Source organism: Leptopilina heterotoma, unplaced genomic scaffold (genome assembly GCF_015476425.1).
Source record: "Leptopilina heterotoma isolate Lh14 unplaced genomic scaffold, ASM1547642v1 Lhet_268, whole genome shotgun sequence".
NCBI classification, from domain to species: Eukaryota; Metazoa; Arthropoda; class Insecta; order Hymenoptera; family Figitidae; genus Leptopilina; species Leptopilina heterotoma.
Window position 1 is genome coordinate 907,454 of NW_025110977.1, and position 23,356 is coordinate 930,809.

Below are 23,356 nucleotides of genomic sequence, written 5' to 3' on the forward strand. Positions count from 1 at the left end.
ATATAAGTACCTTTATTTTTATAATTCTATTTTTAAATATTGAATATATATATTCAATAGTTTTTCAGATCTTATTTCAATATATTTTCTACTGTCTAGAATTAGTAAAAATGTTTTAGTGACTGACTTCTTGCTTTTCAATTTTGATAAATTTTACTAATAAATAGTAATTATTCTACTAATTTGTTAGTAAAAACTAATTCAAAATCAAAAATTCAGTCACTAATTCAACTTTTGTAGTAGATATTTTTACTAATTCAAATTTGGAGAGTAATTCCAAATCGAAAATTTCCTCTTTATTTATTTAATAATTAATACTAAAGAAAAAATCTCCTATCATATAATCGTCTTTGGAAAAAATAATTGCAGTGAATACACTTGAATAATTAATATACTGTTTTGCAATTGCGAGATACAACTTACTTTTGTAGATGCTCCACCCCGATTGAATTTGTTTCATTAATTTTTATCGTTTTTTTTATCAGTTATGTCTATATTTGTTTTATACAATTTCAATCGGGGAGAATCAGTTTTTGAATACCCTGCGGGGGTAGAAATAAGATTCATTATATATATAGTGAACTATAGTATACACTATATATATATGAAAAGGTGGGGCTTGTTGAAATCAGATATTATGCATCAGGAGAGATGCAAAAGTTGTTCGTAAACGTCTCATTATTGTTTGATAATATCTTTATTAAAGAATATGCGGCGAGAGAGAGAAAAAGGAGAGCCGAACGAAGTCATCCTTATAACAGGTGTCTACGTGAGCTACTATCTAAAGTGGATTTCAAACCAGATGAAGGGTTTAGGGATGGATGCTGATGTGGATAAAAACGATCAGCGGTACGAAGGAGCCTAAAGGAGATTTAATATCATGGAATTTTATATCTTTTCCTCAAAAAAAAAAAAAAAATAAGGATGATTTATCTTTTGTTCAGTGAGTTTTTCGCAGTTGTATTTATAGAATTACTGAATTTTAGGGCTCTTTGAGCCTTAAATGAAACTTCGCATTTTATATATTTTTATATATAAATCGTATAATTATATTTTATATTTTACTGTTATAACTCAATAGTATCAAAATGCAATGAATTTGATATAAAAAATGTGGATCGAATAAAAAATTGACCCAAATTTTTGGCATCAATTTGATTCACTTTAGTATAGTATATCAATATGATACATTCAAATTTATGTTCATTTTCTTATGATCGCATATTTATATTATATACTTTTGTATTTATTTAAATGGATTCTAATAAAATTTTCTAAGAAAAATTGATTAAAAAATGAATTATAGTTATAATTTTTACTCTCTAAATTTGAATTAGTAAAAATGTTTACTAATTTGAATTAGTTACTGACTTTTTGCCTTTGAATTAGTAAATTTTACTAATAAATACATACTAAAAAATAGCAAAAATTTAATTAATATGAAAAACATAGAATGAATTTGTAAAAATAATTTAATTCTTAAAAAGTTTCAAATAAAAATCACTGAAAATCAAAATTTTTCATACTTTTAAGTTTTAATTAACAATTCTGTATAGAATCAATTATTTTGAAAAAGTTAATATCAGTTTTTTTTAAATTATTGGAAGTTTTTATTTTTTATAATATATTTATTTAAAGAATTTCCGAATAATCGATTTATTATTTATGAAAATAATTGAATTCTTGCAACGATCTTTATTACATTTTTTCTTAAATATATAATAGATTATAAAAAATTTTATTAAAATGGTACATAGATTTTGAAAATATGTGAATTTCAGCGAAAAACTTCATTATTCATAAAATATAATTGAATTCTTGCTAAAAATTTTCAAAAACTTTTTAAAAGTAATTACATTATTCGATGAATTTATTTAAAATTATATAAAAAATGATTGAAATCCTATACGAAGAATTTTATTATTAATAAAAACAATTGAATTTTTACAATAACGAATTTTATTACATTTTTTAAAAATAATTGATATCCTGTGAAGAATTTTATTATTTATGAAAATAATTGAATTCATGCAACGAATTTTATTACATTTTTAAAAATAATTGAATTCTTATGAGAAATTTTATTAAAATAATAGATTTTTAAAATATTTGAATTTCAGCGAAGAATTTTATTATTTGTGAAAAATAATTGAGTTCTTGCAAAATTTTTTTAAATATTTCTTAAAAATAATTACATTTTTTGAGAAATTCATTTAAAATTGTATAAAAAATAATTGAAATACTGTGAAGAATTTTATTATTTATGAAAATACTTGAATTCTTGCAACGAACTTTATTTCATTTTTCTTAAATAACTAAATTCTTTTGAGAAATTTTATTAAAATAATAGATTTTTAAAATATTTGAATTTCAACCAAGAATTTCATTATTTGTGAAAAGTAATTAAATTTTTACAAAAATTTTAAAAACATTTCTTGAAAAGAATTACATTTTTCGAGAAATTTATTTAAAATTGTATAAAAAAAAATTTTTAATTCTGTGGAAAATTTTATTATTTATGAAAATAATTGAATTCTTACAACGAATTTTTATTACTTTTTTTTAAATAATTGAATTCGTGTGGAAAATTTTACCACTTGTAAAAATAATTGAATTCTTGCGAAGGATTTTATTAGAATTTTTGTAAATAATTAAATTTTTTTTTTTGAAGAATGTTATGGAAACAAAATTAATTAATTATTTTAAGGAATTTTAATAAAATTCTTTTCCAAAATGCAATTATTTTCACAAATATCAAAATTCATCACAAGAATTCAATTCTTTTGAAAAGTAATAAAATATTTTGCAGAAATTAAATTATTTTCTACAATTTTTTTAAATTCTCTTCGAGAATTAAATTATTTTTATAAATATATAGGTAAGCAAAATTCTTTTCAAGAATTCAATTATTGTCAAAAATTTAAATATAATTCTTATAGCTAAGTTTCAATTATTTAAATAAAATTTCATAAAATTCTTCACATGAATTCAATTATTTTCATAAATTATTATTTAAATTTTTTTCAGGAATTCAATTATTTTCATAAATTATTATTTAAATTTTTTTCAGGAATTCAATTATTTTTAAAAATAATAAAATTCTTCTAAAAGTTTTCAATTATTTTCAAAAATTGTTTTAATATCCTTTAATATAATAAATTTCAGTAAAAAATTGAATTGAATTCTTTAAAAGAAATCAATTATTTCCAAAAGTTTTTAATTAAAATCTTCGTGAAAATTAAATTTTAAAAAACATTCAATTATTATTGAATAAATTTTTTATTTTTGTATTTAAATAATTGAATTTAAAATATTTGAAAATCTTAACTCCTTTGGAAAAATAATAATGATCAAATATTTATTTAAAAAAGAAAGTTATTGATATTTTCGAATAAATTTCAGAATATTCTTAAGGATTTTATGATCCCATATTTATATATATATATATATACACGGAAAAAAATGTATAGTAATTTTTACTACTTTTATAGTAAAACATTTCTGGTAACTTTTACTATACTTTCGGAGTATAAAATTTGCTACGTTCGAAGTAAATTTTACTAATTTTTTACAAATATGTTTTTTGAACGTAGTAAAATTTACTTCGAACGTCGGAAAATTTACTCCGAAGGTATAGTAAAAGTTACCAAAAATGCTTTACCAGAAATGTTTTACTAGAAAAGTATAGTAAAAGTTACTTTATATTTTTCTCCACGTAGGGTCATTTGGAGTAAATGTAAACAGTTAATTTTTCAGATTAATTTAAAGATTTAAAATTAAGAAAAACATATTATGTTTTTTTGTATTTAAAATTTTCTTTTTGTTTACAAGAGAACAAATCCTTAGGACCAGATATTACATTTGTTTTTCGTGTGTGATTGCAGGTGCATCATACATGAGAGATTGACGCTGATGGGTCAAGTTGAGCATTAGTTGAAAAGAGTTGAGAAGAGGATGCTGTAAATCTGATGGAAAAGGATAGAGAGGATGTTAAGTGAAGAGAAATGAGAGGTGAGCGGTAAAGAGGGGAAAAGCTTCTCTCTCTGTCTCTCTCTCTCTGTTACCGTGAGAGATATACAGAAATCGGAGGGAGGATGGCAGTCAGAATTTATGGCCGCTTTATCACTTTACCGGCCTTGCCGCGTCTCCTTTAGCCACGATGAGGGCAGGATCTCACGATGAACTTTGGCACTCGACTGTTCGCTACACTCGAGAAACGGTGAGCCTGCAACTTTCGTGTTTACTCGCAACTTGTGGTAGATTACATGTGCACCTGTTTTCTCTCTTCCTCTTTCTCTCTCTCTCATCTCTATTTCTACTTCCTTCTTCAACCCCAAACTATACTCGATTTCCCTCAAAATTTAGTTAACCAAGATTTAATCCATTTAAAAATTCACACCTCTCTGCTTTTAAATATATTGCTCACGAGAATTTATATATTTTAACGAAAAATATCTCTTGAATAATAATTCAATAATAATAATAATAAACAATAATAATAATAATAATAATATTAATAGTAATAATATTAATAGTAATAATAAAAATATTAATAATAATAAATTAGTAGCTGTTCAATTATTGTTTACCAGAGTGTCTACTAACCGGAAAAATAGGGAAATCGCTGGGAATTTAATTTGACCAGGAAAAATCTGGAATAAACCAAGAATTTTTTGCTAAACCAGGAATTTGTCGCTAAATTAAAAATATTTTTATTATTTTAATTTGTTTTTTAAAAAATCGCTTTTTATTTCAATTTTTATAGATATTTATACTGTTCTCTATAAATTTGAATTAGTTAAAAATAATTAATTTGATAGTAAAAAATCAGTCACTGATTCAAATTATGGTATGTAAATATATTTTTAAAAAAATTATCGAATTAATAGAAATTTTGTGAAATTCAACTGAAAAAAAAATTTAATTTGTTAAAAAATTTCATTAAAAACTTTTTAACAAATCGAATTTTCAAACTATTTCAATTTAATAATTGATAAATAATTGAATTTTATAAAGAGTCACATTCTAATGTATTCATATTTCTTAGTGCGAAGATTAATAATTGAAATTTTTATTAATTAATTTAAAAAAAGATACACAATTAAAATTTGTAATAAAATTGAATTTTCGCAAAGTTTTTTTGAAAATTCTGAAACAAGATTTTTGAAATTTTCCAATTCTGTTGTTTCAAGATAATTGAATTTTTAGAAACAAATAATTGAAATTTCTTTGCATTCTATTTAAAATAATTAACTTCTTTTAAAGAATTTTATTTAAATTTTTCGAAAATAAAAGTTAGTCACCGTAATTGCAATTTTATTTTTAAAAATTTCTTTGAAATATATTCAATTATTTTCATAAACAGTAAAACTCATTGCAGATTTTCAATTATTTCTAATACAATTCTAATCGAATTTCTCGAAAAATGTTATTAAAATTAATCGAAAGAATTCAATTATTTCCATAAATAGCAAAATTCTTTTAAATATTATTTTTAAAAAATATTATTCACAAGAATTCAATTCCATATAATTCTAAAAAAAACAATTCAATTATTTTCAAAAAGATAATAAAATTCTTCGCAGAAATTCAATTTTATTTAAAAATTCTTTTTAAATTCTCTTCGAAATTTCAATTATCTTTAAATAAATAATTAAATTGTTCTCCGCAATTCAATTATATTCGAAAATTTTAATAAAATTCTACGCAAACATTTCATTATTTTCATAAATATGTAATAACACTTTTTGGAAGGATTCAATTATTTTTAGAAATAGTAAAATTATTTGCAGAAATTCAATTAGTATCAATACATTTTAATAAAATTGAATTAATCAAATTTTCAATTATAATTATGAACAGACAAGACTATTTTTAAAAATTGAAAAAATTCTTTGTTTAATTCAATTATTTTCCAAATTTTTAATTAAATTGATTAAAAAAACATTATTTTTAAAAAATTTAAAGAAACTCGTCAAAAGAATTTAATTATTATTCATAAAAACTCTATTTTAAATTTTTTAAATAAATCATTTGTAGATTTATTAATGTTCGAAATCAAATAAATTTAAATTTTATCAGAAAAAAATCGGGAAAAATCAGGACAAAGCCGGGAATTTTGTTGAACAAAAATAGTAGACACCATTACGAATAATTGAAAAATTAGGGATTATTATGTAATCATATAGATACAATAAAATCACATTCAATAAAAAATAGAAAAATCTGAATTATTCCAGAGATGATTATATTCAAAAAATCAGAATAAAAAAAGAATAAAAAATTTAGATTAGTTATAAATAATTCCAGTTTGTAAGTGAAATAATTTTTATTCCCTTAATGATCGTTAAGGATATGTCAATTGAAACGATGACGTGGTTGTAATTATATAACTAATTTTAATTTTAGTTTCGATTTTCGACTATTAGAAATAATATGCACAACCAGTATAGTAACATGACTTTTATATATCTATACAGTATTAATTATTCAAAAATTGTTTCGATAGTTAGAAACTAATTGTGAAAATAGTTTAGAATTTATTAGCCCGATGTATATATATATAGACAAAAACGTAATTATTTAACAGTTTACTGGGTTATCTATTATTTAGTAAACAGGCAGGACAGTTTATTTTGTCATGACATTTATTTATCAAAATTTATTTCTATTTTTTCCAAATATACAATATTTAGAGAAAAAGAAAAGAATTTTTACTGTATATATTATATAATTATATGTATATACTGAGGGGTGATTTATAGGACACGCCCAATTATTATATTAAATTAGGATCAAAAATTTTTTTCAATTATTTTGAAAAATTATCCTAAATTCAGTGATTTTTAATAACTACAGTTTTTAAAAAATTTTCCAAAAGAATTCAATTGTTAAAAAAGAATTTGAATACCTACAATTCTACGCAAATATTTAATTATTTTCATAAGTAATAAAATTGTTTACAGGGCAGGGACTCAATTTTTTTCATAAATAATAAAACTCATGGCAGAATTTCAATTATTTTTAATACAATTTTAATCAAATTACTCGAAAAATTTAATTATTCATAAAAATTTTATTAAAATTCGTCAAAAGAATTGAATTATTTAAAAATTTATGGGTAAAATTCAATATGAGAATTTCAATTTTAAGAAACATTTAATTATTTAATAAATTATTTATTTTTGTATTTAAATAATTGAATTCTAATAGAATTTTCTAAGAAAAATTAATTTAAAAATTAATTTTAGATAAATGCAAATAAAATGTAATAGAACATTTTTTTGAGTATTCAATCATTTTTAGAGTGAATTTTATTCTTTAGGGTCAGGGAAAAAGTAAAAAGCAATAAAGATATTTATGATTTTAGGCAGTGCAGTTTTAGTTCTTCAAAAATCAGTAGTACAAGTCATTTATAGTCAGACATCGCGGATTAAATACAAATAATTTTAATTTTAGTGTAGTAAAAGTATAAACACCATATATCATACTGGGAATTTTTTTTTTAAATTTGATTCGATCTTTTAATTTTCAGTAGTAAAATATCTTTTACTAATATCTTTTTAAATAATCTCAGACGAAAAATGTTTCAATTAAAAAAATTCTGTCTGATTAAAATTATCATTTTAATCAGACAGAATTTTTTTAATTGAAACATTTTTCGTCTGAGATTATTTCATTAAACATTTGGTTTAGATAGTAGATTTTTGTCTGTCTTGCTAATTTTTTCAAATATCCAGCAAGTAGTAAACTATATTTCTAGTCAGACCGTCTTTTTCACTATCAAATTTTTATCTTATAGTAAAATAAATTTTCCAAAATTCGAAATTTCATTAAAATTGTGCATTTTATTTTGAAGTATACCTATATATAAATGCAAGCGTTTCGAAAAATACAATAATTTTTTTGCATATAATTACGCGCATTTATGATACGCTCCAAAGAAGATTAACAAAAAAAAACAGAAAATTTTTGTTTTTAATTTTTGAAACAAAATAAAAAAATCAGGGGATTAAGTTTTAATAAGTATAAACCATAGTGAAATTTAAGTTCTTTACAGACCTGAAAAAAAGAGGAGAAAACGTCAACTAAAATTTAAAATAGATTTTTAAATATTGTTAAAATTGGTCTTTAATCCATTATTATTATCGCAAAGGTATCCATTTTCAGCAAAGAATTCTACTTCGACATCGTTGAATTCATCTATGCATGTGCGGTTGTGCATTCATCGCTGTACTGTAAAGAAGTTAAACAATTCAAAATTTAATACAAAATAGAAAAAAATTTAATTCTATATACAAAATTGCATACTAGTTTGATACTAACATTTTCCACGAAAGTCAAGTTTTCTTTTTCGCATCTTCCACTAGGAGATTTATGATCCTTTAAGTTAGTTGAATTTGAAGTTGCAGTCGAACTTTGAGTTGACGTTGAAGTTGGAATTGTAGTTGAAGTTGGAGTTGAAGTTGTAGTTATAGCAGTAGTCTTAGTTAAAGTTGGAGTTGTGACTCTATAAATTGGAACTATCGGACCTTCTCCCTCACTAATACACTTTCCTTCATGACATAACTAAAAAATAGAAAAGATTGTGTAAAATTTATAAAATATTTATCTTCATAATTTATTAAATTATTTTTTTTTAATTAATTATGTATTTAAAAATTTTGTAGTTAATATATTATACAAATTTTGTAAGATTCAATTACATATGATATCATGAAGTAATAAATAAACAAATGGACAAAATATTTATAAAATAATCATATTTATGAAATTTTAATTAATTTAGAAAAGTAATATTTCTTAGTGGCACAGAGTAATTTAATTCATAAAAAATTGAAACTCATTTTATTTGTAAATTAACTCTAAAAAACGAAAATTAATATATTAATCAATTTTTTAATTTAAATATTGTTAAAAATGGTCTTTACTCCATTATTAGCGCAGGAGTATCCATTTTCAGCAAAGAATTTCACTTCGACATCGTTAAATTCATCTATGCATGTAGTTGTGCATTCATCGCTGTACTGTAAAGAAATTAGACAATTTGAAAATTTAATACAAAATAGGAAAAAATTTAATTCTATATACAAAATTGCATACTAGTTTGATACTAACATTTTCAACGAAACTCATGTTTTCATTTTCACATCTTTCACTAGGAGATTCAAGATTAAACTTCTTATAAATATTTGGAGCTGAAGTTGAAGTTTGAGTTGGAGCTGTAACTTTATAAATTGTAGGACCTTTTGCAGTATTAATACACTTTCCTTCATGACATAACTAAAAAATAGAAAAGATTATGTAAAATTTAAAAAATATTTATTTTTATAATTTATTAAATGTATTTTTTTATTTAAATTTTATTTTAAAATTTATATATATATATATATATAAATTATGTAATTTTCAATTGCATATGATATCGTGAAGTTATAAATAAACAAATGGACAAAATATTTATAGAATAAGCATACATATTAAATTTTAAATAAAATTAAAAAAAAAACTTTTCTTTGCATCACAGTGTAACTTATTTTATAAAAAAGTTATTAACTCATTTTATAATTGTAAATTAACTCTGCAAAAAAAAATTATTATATTAATAAATTTCTAAATATTGTTAAAATTGGTCTTTACTCCATTATTATTATCGCAAAGGTATCCATTTTCAGCAAAGAATTCTACTTCGACATCGTTGAATTCATCTATGCATGTGGTTGTGCACTCATCGCTGTACTGTAAAGAAGTTAAACAATTCAAAATTTAATACAAAATAGAAAAAAATTTAATTCTATATACAAAATTGCATACTAGTTTGATACTAACATTTTCCACGAAAGTCAAGTTTTCTTCTTTGCATCTTTCACTAGAAGTTACCGGATTTTTTATGTTATTATTAATACACATTCCTTCATGACAGAACTAAAAAATTGAAAAAATTATGTAAAATATATTGTAGGCAATATTTTATGTCAAAATGATACCTACTCCAGTTGTTTTGCAATTAGATCCATCTGTAGCGTAAACAATTTTTTTTAATTCGTAGCCTCTTTTATTGGATATGTCACTTTTCATTTCACAAACAAAAATGCAACCTTCGCTAACCTAAAAACGAGAGAAAACAAAAATGAAGCATACGAAAAAAATCGAATTAAATATTTATAACATTGGATTTATTATATAATAGAACTAACTTCAAATGCCAAAGACATTCCATTCTCTTGACATTTTTCCCTGTTTAATTGCATCTGAAATATATGAAATAAAAAAAATTAATCATTTTATCAAGTTAATGTATGATGACAATGATAATAATGATAGGGATGATAATATTATGACAATTATAATATATGCCACAATGAACAATATTTTTTACATTACTCATATTATTACATTTTTAGAAACAATAGGATGAAATGCTTCTAACAAACGATGAATTGATGTATTATTCAACTTAATGCACGATCCATTTAAACAGGACTAAAATATAGAAAAGATTATTTATAATTAATAATGAAATTCTAATTTAAATTCTAATGTAAAAAATGATTCATCATACTCCATTGTTACTGCAAAAAAAACCATCATCAGTTTTCATTTCCCTAAAGGTATCAGCTTTTTGAAAGAAAGGTGCATTATTGACTTTGTAATTATTATTCCTTTTTTTACAAACAAAAGAGCATCCATCGTTAAACTATATAAAGACAAGAGAAAATAAAAATGAGGCACACAGAAAATGAATAATCGAAATAGATAAAAAATAAAAAGATTAAATTTATAATCAATTTTATACTAACTCCAGATTCCCATGACATGCCAATCGTTTCACATTTTAAATTATAATAGTTTGACTGAAAGATGTAAATAATATATTATGAGTACTTATATAATGATTTCGTCAGGTAAATATATATATATAATGTCGATGATAATAAAATAGAATGAAATTTCTTCTTTTTGTTCTAGAAAAATCATGAGAATATTAGTTAATAATCATTATATTACATTCGATCAATTTTTAAAACTTTGTCAGCCATATTGGATCCGACATTTTGAATTTTCAAAAACGGATTTTAGATTCATAATCAACGACCCAAAAAAAACCCCATGTAACAAGTTTTAAGTGAATCCGATCAATTTTTAGAGATTCGTCCGCCATATTGGATCCGCCATTTTGAATTTTGAAAAAATGATTTTATATTGAGCAATTCCATATGAAATGATTGACGATTTTTTTATATTGTTAGCAATTTTCTTGAAACTTTTTTTCTTTTTTGAAAATATTCAAATTTGAAAATTTATGTACTAATTTGTTTAAATTAAGATAACATCGGTTATTTTCAATATTTTTCAAAAAAAAATTTTTTCAATTTCTCAGTAGACTTAATACTTTTTAAATAAATTTTTTTAAAAAAATAATTTTCATTAATTATCAAAATATTTTTTTTTATTTTTTGAAAAACACCCCCCCCCTCCGATTTAAAAAAAATTTTTTTATAGTGATAGCCACAAGTAATAAGAATTTTTTCTTGATTATAATAATATAATATAATAATAATAATAATAATATAAATAATAATAATATAATAATAATAATATAATAATAATAATAATCTATATATGTATAATTCTAATGTTATCAAAATGATGATTTTTAATTAGAAAAAATATTTACCTGCCCCATGCATGTATATGATGCAATGAGTGTAGAAATTAAAATATAGTCGTAAATCATCATTTTCTTTTCACTAGTACTTTTTTTGCAAATGCCACGTTGAAGAATGCCTTAAATTCTATAGAAGCAAATAATTTTTTATTCTGAATGTCATTCTCAATGTCATCGCTAAAATAAAGTATATATATTAAAATTATCATAATATTTATATGAGCTACTAACCAATGAGAAATACTATATAGAATCACGTTAGTTTGGAAGAAATATAAAATAACTTTATTACTGGAAGATAGAAAAAATGTACACGTGCAACAAGAAAGTATTTCAGTTTGATAACTCATGAAATAAAAAAAAAAAATTTTAATTTAGCATCATATGGAAAAAATACCTGAAAAATAAAATAATGTAGTTAAAAGATTCTTTTTTTGTTTATTTTTGAGTATGTTTTTGGATCTTTTCAGGATGTTTTGACAACAATTTTGACAAATTGATTTTTGAAAGACATAAATACTGGAAAAAAATTTTGTAATTCCATATCGCTTTTATTTTTCTTTTTTTGTTGCAATGAATGTTGAGGATTAAAATTATTTAACATTATTATTTAGCAATGTTATAAACAATTTTATAAACAAATTAAAAATTAACAGCAATTGAATAGCTGAAAAATAGTATCTTCTTCCACCGACTCTTTTTTGGTTCTCTTAATGAATATTTGAGATAAAAATTATTGACCACAATTATTTAACAAATATTTCTATAATGTTATAAACAATTGTTGTAAACAAAGTACATATTAACAAACATTGAATATAAAAAAATTGTTTTTTCTTTCAATACTCTTTTTTTCTATACGGTTAATATATCTTGAAACTTAAATTTAATTCTTAACACCGAATGTACCTAGTGTTTCTTTTAATTAATTTAATTAATTTACCGAATTCATTTAAACAAACTATTTATTTACAATATTTATATACAATATTTGCTATATACCTACAGTTAACCAAATGTCTTTTTAATTTAACCAAATTTTTTAATTGAATATTTTTATTCGAATGAACCAAATGCATTATTGCATTCAACTAAATTTTTTCGTTTATTTAACCTAGTATTTTTGTTCTGTGCAAAGAAAAAATTTATTTAAATAAAATAAAATATTTTATTAGGCTTTTTTAATCGGTTTAAATATAATATATTATGTTTTTGTTTATTTAAAAAACACCTAGTATTTTAACTTATTATTTTATTTTATTATACAGATTACAAATTAATTTATAATAAATAATATAAATGAAATATATTTCGTCCATCGTCGTTTACTTATAAAAATAATCACTGTGTTAAAAACATAATCACTACAAAACTAAAAAATTTAAAAAAAAACCTATAAATTCTTCTCATTGGTACAAATTAAATAGTACTTCTTATAATGAATATTTAATTGTAATTTTTACATTCATTCAAGTGACACTCATAATTTTGTTTTTTTGATTTGCATAATAAATTTGACGCAAAAGCGGACTTTAGACAAGTGAGACTGACATTTTTAAATCCTCACATGTTCTTTTTGAGTCAAGTAAATATTATTTTTAATTCAAATAAAATGATTTGATTATATGAAACAAATTCGTCTGTTGTGCCCAACAAATTGTATTTAACTGAACAATATTCTTTATTAAAAACACAAATTTGGTTAAATGAAACAAACAACTTCAAATAAAAATTTTCTTTCGGATAACCAAATAAATGTTACGTATTTATTAAAATGAACTAAATTTTTATTTGAATCAACAAAATTGTTTTATCGTAACAAATAAAATAGGTTAATTAAAGAGCAAGTAGTAAAGTATATTTCTAGTCAGGCCGTCTTTTTGACAATTGAATTTTTATCTTAAATAGTAAAATAAATTTTCTAAAATATGAAATTTCATTAAAATTGTGCATTTATTGAAGTATATAAAATACAAGCGTTTCGAAAAATACAGCAATATTTTTTTGCATATAATTACGCGCATTATGATGCGCTTCGAAGAAGATTAACAAAAAGAAAGCAGAAAATTTTTGTTTTTATTTTTAGGTACAAAATACAAAAAGCAGAGGATTCAGTTTCAAGTGAAATTTAATTTTTTTGCATCTAAAATAAATCAGTGAAAACACATTTTAGTTTTAAAAAATTAAACTGAAACTTTATAATACATATATATTATATATATGACGGGTTCCACGTCAAGTGACCAAGGTCAAAAATTTACATGGAATATTTGAAAAATTTGTAGTTTCTTTGAAACAAAACGAAAATACGTTTTCTATTTTGGGTTTTGCTGCTGTTTTTCAACACTTTCTAATAGTGTGAACGAATGTAGAAAAAAAAATTGTTTGACCTTGAAAAATTAAATTAAAAAATAAAATTTCATTTTTTATCAAATGGGCAGTTTTTATTTTTTTAAAAAAAATTTTATCATAAAGGTGCGGTTTCTTCCTAAAAAAAATGTATAGGTCAAAACGTGAAACAAGAACTTTTAACTGGTCAAATTAAGCATTTACATCTGCACTGCACCGGCCCACAGTGGAATTTTTTTTACAATTTAATATTAAAAAATGTCTATAGCTTACAATTTTTAACCGATTTGAGTGTTCTTTGTCTTAAATTAAAGGGGAATAATTTCTTAAGACATCCTTCGAGGCCGATTTTGGGGATTTTAATTATTTATAATTTTTTTTAAATCAAAGTTAACAAATTAATACACTTTTTTAAAAAAGAACGTTTATTTTCTTATTCCGTTGATGCACATGATCTAAATCAATTTAAATTCATCCAATATGACCAACAGATAATTAATAAAGCATAAAATAATTTATTTCAATTGTTATAAACAATATACAGCCCAACAACGCGCAGGGGCGGTGGATTGCAGAAGTAAATGTTTATTTTGACCAGTTAAAAGTTCTTGTCCCATGTTCTGACCTATACATTTTTTTTAGGAAAAAACCTCACCTTTATGATAAAATTTTTTTTAAAAAATAAAAACTGTCCATTTGATGAAAAAATGAAATTTTATTTTTTAATTTAATTTTTCAAGGTCAAAATTTTTTTTTTCTCTACATTTGTTCACACCATTAGGAAGTGTTGAAAAACAGCAGAAAAACCCAAAATAGAAAACGTATTTTCGTTTTGTTTTAAAGAAACTACAAATTTTTCAAATATTCCATGTTAGACCAAACATTTAAACTTTGACCCCCTCCAGTTTTTATATTTGTTTAAATAAATTAATAATATTTGGTATTTTTAATTGTATCTAATAGGACTACTGTTTGTGCAAACTTTTAACCCGATCCCAAACATTTAAAATTTGGACCTGGGTCACTTGACGTGGAACCCGTCATATAAAGATAACAAGAGGATAAATATAACATAAAAATGATTTGCTTCGTAGAAAATTATTTTATTCATATATAGCCTGAAGTCTGCTTTTTGTATTTTGTACCTAAAAATAAAAACAAAAATTATACATACATACATGTTCCTTCATCGCAGATCTGAAAAAAGGAGAGGAAAATGTTAACTAAAATTTAAAATAAATTTTTAAATATTGTTAAAATTGGTCTTTACTCCATCATAATCGCAAGGTTCTCCATTTTCAGCAACTATATATTCTTCGAGATTATTGGTTTTATTTATGCAGGTAGTTATGCATCCTTCATTAAACTGTAAAGAAGTTAGACAATACAAAAATTTAATACAGGCATATAGGATAAAATCTAATTATATATACAATTGCATATATCAGTTTGATACTAACATTTTCCACGAAACTCATGCTTATTTTTTTGCATTTTTCACTAGGATATTCAGGATTAATTTTGTTTGAGATAGTTGGAGGTGGAGTTGAAGTTGTAGTTGAAGTAGAAGTCGAAGTAGGAGTCGAAGTCGAACTTTGAGTTGAAGTTGAAGTTGTAGATGAAGTTGAAGTCGAACTTGAAGTAGAAGGTGGAATCGACGTTGAAGTTAAAGTTTGAGCTGTAGTTATGATTTTATAAATTGTAACTACCGGACCTTCTATCGTATTAATACACTCTCCTTCAGAACATAACTAAAAAAATAGAAAAGATTATGTAAAATAAATTTATAAAATATTTATTTTCATAATTTATTAATTAGATTTCTTTAATTATTTGTGTATTTAAAAATTTTGTGGTTAATATGTTATACAAATTACGTAAGTTTTTATTACATAAGTAATAAATTAGCAAGTGGATAAAATATTTAAAAAATACCTACTTATTATAAAATAAACACACTTTTTAAATTTTAATTAATTTAGAAAAATAATATTTCTTAGTAGCACAAAGTAATTTAATTCAATAAAAGAGTTAAACTCATTTTATTTGTATATTAATACTGCAAAATTTGAATTAAAAAAAAATTTATCACAAATTTAGAGAATAAGTTTAGAGTTACTATTCTCGCAAGCAAATATTAATATAATAATAAATTTTTTAAGTATTGTTAAAATTGATCTTTACTCCATTATTATTATTACAAGGGTATCCATCTTCAGCAATTAAAGTTTCTTCGAGCTTGTTGGTTTCATTTTTGCAGGAAGTTATGCATCCATAATTGATCTGTAAAGAAGTTAGAAAAAAATTAATTATTACAGCGTAGGAAAAAATCTAATTATACAAACAATTTGCATACATTAGTTTCATACTAACATTTTCCACTAAAATCATGTTCAGTTTTTTGCATTTTTCACTAGAAGATTCAGGTTTTAATTTGTTTAAGGTAGTTAGAGCTGGAGTTGTAATTGTAGTCGCACTCGAACTTAGAGTTGAAGTTAAAGTTGAAGGTAAATTTGTAGATAAAGTTGAAGGTGGAATCGAAGTTGAAGTTGGAGTTTGAGGTGAAGTTATGATTTTATGAATTGTGGCTACCGGACCCTCTACCGTATTAATACACTCTCCTTCAGAACATAACTAAAAAATAGAAAAGATTATGTAAAATTTATAAAATATTTATTTTTATAATTTATTACTTGTATTTTTTGAATTAATTGCGTATTTAAAAATTTTGCAGTTACAGTACCGTCCGAAATTGTCAGTCCGCCCATTTTTAAAAGAATGAAAAAAATTTTTTAACATAAAATTTATGAAAACTCAAATTTTTTTTGGTTTATATTTTGGAAGACGATAAAATTTTGAAAAGAATAAGACCTCACAAAAGTCATTTGGACAAAATTTGTAGAAGATATTCTTAAAAATCGTCATTTTCAATGTTTTACAAAAATTTCAATAACTTCTAAAATAATGAACTCTTTTTAATAATCTTAGGCTTATTTTAAAGGTCATTTTCTACGGAATAAGAATTACTTATAGGCATTAACCTGTAATTTTTTATTTGGAATCAGCATGACGTCAAAGTTGAACAAAAAAATTGGAAAATTTGAAATAAATTTTTTGTACTAAAAACTATTCTAGAACATATATAAAACATGATATGGTGTAGATTTTTCAAAAAAATTTAATAAAAAAATATGTTTGAATTTCAAAAATTATTTTTCTTTTAAAAATATTATTCCAAATTTTTTGAATTTCTTTGTTCAACTTTGACGTCATGCTTATTCCAAATAAAAAATTACAGGTTAATGCCTATAAGTAATTCTTATTCCGTAGAAAATGACCTTTAAAATAAGCCTAAGATTATTAAAAAGCGTTCATTATTTTAGAAGTTATTGAAATTTTTGTAAAACATTGAAAATTACGATTTTTAAGAATATCTTTTACAAATTTTGGCCAAATGACTTCTGTAAGGTCTTATTCTTTTCAAAATTTTATCTTCTTTTAAAATATAAACCAAAAAAAATTTTAGTTTTCATGAATTTTATGTTAAAAAATTTTTTTCATTCTTTTAAAAATGGGTGGACTGACAATTTCGGACGGTACTGTAATATAATAATAATTACGTACATTTCAATTACATATGATATCATGAAGTAATAAATAAACAAATGGATAACATATTTATAAAATAAGCACACTTATTAAATTTTAATTAATTTAGAAAAATAATATTTCTTAGTAGAACAAAGTAATTTAATTCAATGAAAGAGTTAAACTCATTTTATTTGCATATTAATACTGCAAAATTTGAATTAAAAAAAAATTATCACAAATTTAGAGAATAAGTTTAGAGTTACTATTCTCGCAAACAAATATTAATATAACAATAAATTTTTTAAGTATTGTTAAAATTGATCTTTACTCCATTATTATTATTACAAGGGTATCCATCTTCAGCAATTAAAGTTTCTTCGAGCTTGTTGGTTTCATTTTTGCAGGAAGTTATGCATCCATAATTGATCTGTAAAGAAGTTAGAAAAAAATTAATTATTACAGCGTAGGAAAAAATCTAATTATACAAACAATTTGCGTACATTAGTTTCATACTAACATTTTCCACAAAAATCATGTTCAGTTTTTTGCATTTTTCATTAGGAGATTCAGTTTTAAATTCTTTTAAGGTAGTCGGAGCTGAAGTTGAAGTTGTAGACGAAGTAGAAGTCGAAGTAGGAGTCGAAGTCGAACTTTGAGTTGAAGTTAAAGTTGCAGAAGAAGTCGAAGGTGAACCTGAAGTAGAAGGTGGAATCGAAGTTGTAGTCGAAGTAGGAGTTGAACTCGAATTTAGAGTTGAAGGTAAATTTGTAGATGAAGTTGAAGGTGGAATCGAAGTTGAAGTTGGAGTTTGAGGTGAAGTTATGATTTTATGAATTGTGGCTACCGGACCCTCTACCGTATTAATACACTCTCCTTCAGAACATAACTGAAAAATAGAAAAGTGTATGTAAAATTTATAAAATATTTATTTTTATAATTTATTAATGTATTTTTTGAATTAATTGCGTATTTGAAAATTTTGCAGTTAATATAATAAGAATTACATACATTTCAAATACATATGATATCATGAAGTAATAAATAAACAAATGGATAACATATTTATAAAATAAGCACACTTATTAAATTTTAATTAATTTAGAAAAATAATATTTCTTAGTAGCATAAAGTAATTTAATTCAATGAAAGAGTTAAACTCATTTTATTTGCATATTAATACTGCAAAATTTGAATTAAAAAAAAATTATCACAAATTTAGAGAATAAGTTTAGAGTTACTATTCTCGCAAACAAATATTAATATAACAATAAATTTTTTAAGTATTGTTAAAATTGATCTTTACTCCATTATTATTATTACAAGGGTATCCATCTTCAGCAATTAAAGTTTCTTCGAGCTTGTTGGTTTCATTTTTGCAGGAAGTTATGCATCCATAATTGATCTGTAAAGAAGTTAGAAAAAAATTAATTATTACAGCGTAGGAAAAAATCTAATTATACAAACAATTTGCGTACATTAGTTTCATACTAACATTTTCCACAAAAATCATGTTCAGTTTTTTGCATTTTTCATTAGGAGATTCAGTTTTAAATTCTTTTAAGGTAGTCGGAGCTGAAGTTGAAGTTGTAGACGAAGTAGAAGTCGAAGTAGGAGTCGAAGTCGAACTTTGAGTTGAAGTTAAAGTTGCAGAAGAAGTCGAAGGTGAACCTGAAGTAGAAGGTGGAATCGAAGTTGTAGTCGAAGTAGGAGTTGAACTCGAATTTAGAGTTGAAGGTAAATTTGTAGATGAAGTTGAAGGTGGAATCGAAGTTGAAGTTGGAGTTTGAGGTGAAGTTATGATTTTATGAATTGTGGCTACCGGACCCTCTACCGTATTAATACACTCTCCTTCAGAACATAACTGAAAAATAGAAAAGTGTATGTAAAATTTATAAAATATTTATTTTTATAATTTATTAATGTATTTTTTGAATTAATTGCGTATTTAAAAATTTTGCAGTTAATATAATAAGAATTACATACATTTCAAATACATATGATATCATGAAGTAATAAATAAACAAATGGATAACATATTTATAAAATAAGCACACTTATTAAATTTTAATTAATTTAGAAAAATAATATTTCTTAGTAGCATAAAGTAATTTAATTCATTTTATTTGTATATTAATTTTGCAAAATTTGAATTAAAAAAAAATTATCACAAATTTAGAAAATAAGTTTAGAGTTACTATTCTCGCAAATAAATATTAATATAATAATAAATTTTTTAAGTATTGTTAAAATTGATCTTTACTCCATTATTATTATTACAAGGGTATCCATCTTCAGCAATTAAAGTTTCTTCGAGCTTGTTGGTTTCATTTTTGCAGGAAGTTATGCATCCATAATTGATCTGTAAAGAAGTTAGAAAAAAATTAATTATTATAGCGTAGGAAAAAATCTAATTATACAAACAATTTGCATACATTAGTTTTATACTAACATTTTCCACGAAAATCATGTTCAGTTTTTTGCATTTTTCATTAGGAGATTCAGTTTTAAATTCTTTTAAGGTAGTTGGAGCTGAAGTTGAAGTTGTAGTTGAGGTCAAACTTAGAGTTGAAGTTGGAGTTGAACTTGAATTTATAGCTGTAGTTGTAGTTGTAGTTGTAAGAGTTGTAGTTACTGGATTTTTTATGTTATTATTAATACACATTCCTTCATGACAGAACTAAAAAATTGAAAAAATTATGTAAAATATATTGTAGGCAATATTTTATGTCAAAATGATACCTACTCCAGTTGTTTTGCAATTAGATCCATCTGTAGCGTAAACAATTTTTTTTAATTCGTAGCCTCTTTTATTGGATATGTCACTTTTCATTTCACAAACAAAAATGCAACCTTCGCTAACCTATAAAAACGAGAGAAAACAAAAATGAAGCATACGAAAAAAATCGAATTAGATATTTATAACATTGGATTTATTATATAATAGAACTAACTTCAAATGCCAAAGACATTCCATTCTCTTGACATTTTTCCCTGTTTAATTCCATCTGAAATATATGAAATAAAAAAAATTAATCATTTTATCAAGTTAATGTGATGACAATGATAATAATGATAGGGATGATAATATTATGACAATTATAATATATGCCACAATGAACAATATTTTTTACATTACTTATATTATTACATTTTTAGAAACAATAGGATGAAATGCTTCTAACAAACGATGAATTGATGTATTATTCAACTTAATGCACGATCCATCTAAACAGGACTAAAATATAGAAAAGATTATTTATAATTAATAATGAAATTCTAATTTAAATTCCTAATGTAAAAAATGATTCATACTCCATTGTTACTGCAAAAAAAACCATCATCAGTTTTCATTTTCGTAAAGTTATTAGCTTTTTGAAAGATATGTGTATTGAATTTGTAATTATTATTCCTTTTTTTACAAACAAAAGAGCATCCATCGTTCAACTATAAAGACAAGAGAAAATAAAAATGAGGCACACAGAAAATAAATAATCGAAATAGATAAAAAATAAAAAGATTAAATTTATAATCAATTTTATACTAACTCCAGATTCCCATGACATGCCAATCGTTTCACATTTTAAATTATAATAGTTTGACTGAAAGATGTAAATAATATATTATGAGTACTTATATAATGATTTCGTCAGGTAAATATATATAATGTCGATGATAATAAAATATAATGAAATTTCTTCTTTTTGTTCTAGAAAAATCATGAGAATATTAGTTAATAATCATTATATTACATTCGATCAATTTTTAAAACTTTGTCACCCATATTGGATCCGACATTTTGAATTTTCAAAAACGGATTTTAGATTCATAATCAACGACCCCAAAAAAACCCCATGTAACAAGTTTTAAGTGAATCCGATCAATTTTTAGAGATTCGTCCGCCATATTGGATCCGCCATTTTGAATTTTGAAAAACGGATTTTAGATTTATAATCAGCGACCCGAAAAACCACATGTAACAAGTTTCAAGTGAAGCCGATCAATTTTTAGTAATTCGTCCGCCATTTTGAATTTTGAAAAACTTATTTCAGATTCGTAATCAGTGACCCAAAAAATCCCTAAAAACAAAAGATGACAAAAATTGCACTTTTCTAAAAAAAAAGTCTGGCGTTACACAATAATAATAATAATAATAATAATAATAATAATAATAATAATAATAATAATAATAATAATAATAATAATAATAATAATAATAATAATAATAATAATAATAATAATAATAATAATAATAATAATAATAATAATAATAATAATAATAATAATAATAATAATAATAATAATAATAATAATAATCTATATATTTATAATTCTAATGTTATTAAAATTATGATTTTTAATTATAAAAAATATTTACCTTCACCATGCATGTAACTAATGCAGCAAGTGTAGAAAGTAGAAAATAGGCGTAAATCATTTTCTGTTCACTAGTACTTATTTTTGCAAATGCCACGTTGAAGAATGCCTTAAATTCTATAGAAACAAATAATTTTTTATTCTGAATGTCATTCTCAATGTCATCGCTAAAATAAAGTATATATATTAAAATTATCATAATATTTATATGAGCTACTAACCAATGAGAAATACTATATAGAATCACGTTAGTTTGGGAGAAATATAAAATAACTTTAATACTTAAAGATAAAAAAAATGTACACGTGCAACAAGAATGTATTTCAGTTTGATTACTTATGAAATAAAAATTAAGATTTTTAAATTTATGCGGTAAAAATACATGAAGAATGAAATAATGTATATGAAAGATTTTTTTTTTGGTTTATTTTTAAGAACGTTTTCAGATTAATTATTTCTAAAAATTTACGCTAGCTTTTAATATTCAATTACTATTTTAAATTTTAAATAATTGAACCTCTTAGAAGAATTTTATTATTTTTTAACAATATTTAATTTTTGCAAAGAATTTAATATAACTCTTGAAAATCATTGAATTTCTGCAATAATTTATAACTTTTCCAAAATATTTTTTGGAAATTTTTTTTCAGAATTTTCAAATTTATTTGATTACAATATTCAATTTTACAAACCCGCAATTAAACTTTTTCAAAAAAATTAATTCCACAGAATTGTTAGTTAAAAATATAAAAAATTAAAATTAAAATCTTTGAAAATCTGAATTTTTCATATATTTTTAACTAACAATTCTGTAGAATTAATTTTTTTGAGAAAGATTAATTGCGGATTTTTGTTTTTGAAATTATTTGAGGTTTTTATTTTCTAATATATAGATTTAATTGAAGAATTTAAGAAAAAGTGAAATTTTGTAAAATTTAATACTGTAAACAAATGAATTTGAAAATTCTCAAAGAACTTTTTTCAAAAATTATTGAAAAATAATGCATTTATGGAAGAACTTTAAGGGCCGTCCATAAACTACGTCACGCCTTAGAGGGGGGGGGGTGGAATTCATTTTTTGTGACGTTCTGTAGAAAAAATGGCGCTAAAGCATGTAAAATTTGTGACGTGGGTAGGGGGGGGGTGGAAAAATTAGGCAAAATAGTGTGACGTAGTTTATGAACGGCCCCTTAGTTGAAAACTAAAATTTTAACTAAAATTAATTTTTAAATCAATTTTTATTAGAGAATTCTACTAGAATTCAATTATGTAAATAGAAAAATAAATAATCTATCGAATAATTGAATGTTTCTTTAAATTGAATTCTTTTGACAAATTTTAATATAATTTTTAATGAACAATTGAATTCTTCAA

The 23,356-nt window shown here is 22.9% G+C and overlaps 2 protein-coding genes and 1 long non-coding RNA gene across 3 annotated transcripts in view; 1 reads left to right on the forward strand and 2 right to left on the reverse strand.

The window, feature by feature from the left end:
- Window positions 1-283: 283 nt before the first annotated feature.
- LOC122503697 overlaps window positions 284-23,356 on the forward strand; it is a 56,863-nt gene continuing 33,790 nt past the window's right edge. Inside the window, exons 1-2 of the long non-coding RNA XR_006301773.1 lie at window positions 284-943; window positions 3,885-4,219. This is a non-coding gene — a long non-coding RNA (uncharacterized LOC122503697). The remainder of the gene's footprint in view (window positions 944-3,884; window positions 4,220-23,356) is intronic.
- LOC122503689 lies at window positions 7,828-11,821 on the reverse strand. Its single transcript, XM_043614324.1, has 12 exons — window positions 11,678-11,821; window positions 10,800-10,853; window positions 10,562-10,696; window positions 10,396-10,482; window positions 10,197-10,250; window positions 9,991-10,107; window positions 9,829-9,924; window positions 9,640-9,738; window positions 9,118-9,282; window positions 8,931-9,026; window positions 8,326-8,568; window positions 7,828-8,235 (listed from the first exon to the last, which is right to left on the reverse strand). The coding sequence occupies exons 1-12, from the start codon at window positions 11,738-11,740 to the stop codon at window positions 8,203-8,205; spliced, it is 1,242 nt and encodes a 413-aa protein (XP_043470259.1). The 5' UTR covers window positions 11,741-11,821; the 3' UTR covers window positions 7,828-8,202.
- Window positions 15,124-22,089, reverse strand: LOC122503687 (mucin-5AC-like). Its single transcript, XM_043614320.1, has 17 exons — window positions 21,984-22,089; window positions 21,154-21,207; window positions 20,921-21,052; window positions 20,757-20,843; window positions 20,560-20,613; window positions 20,352-20,468; window positions 20,058-20,285; window positions 19,869-19,967; window positions 19,101-19,469; window positions 18,912-19,010; window positions 18,126-18,494; window positions 17,937-18,035; window positions 16,391-16,651; window positions 16,202-16,300; window positions 15,478-15,768; window positions 15,288-15,383; window positions 15,124-15,214 (listed from the first exon to the last, which is right to left on the reverse strand). The coding sequence occupies exons 1-17, from the start codon at window positions 22,041-22,043 to the stop codon at window positions 15,182-15,184; spliced, it is 2,547 nt and encodes an 848-aa protein (XP_043470255.1). The 5' UTR covers window positions 22,044-22,089; the 3' UTR covers window positions 15,124-15,181.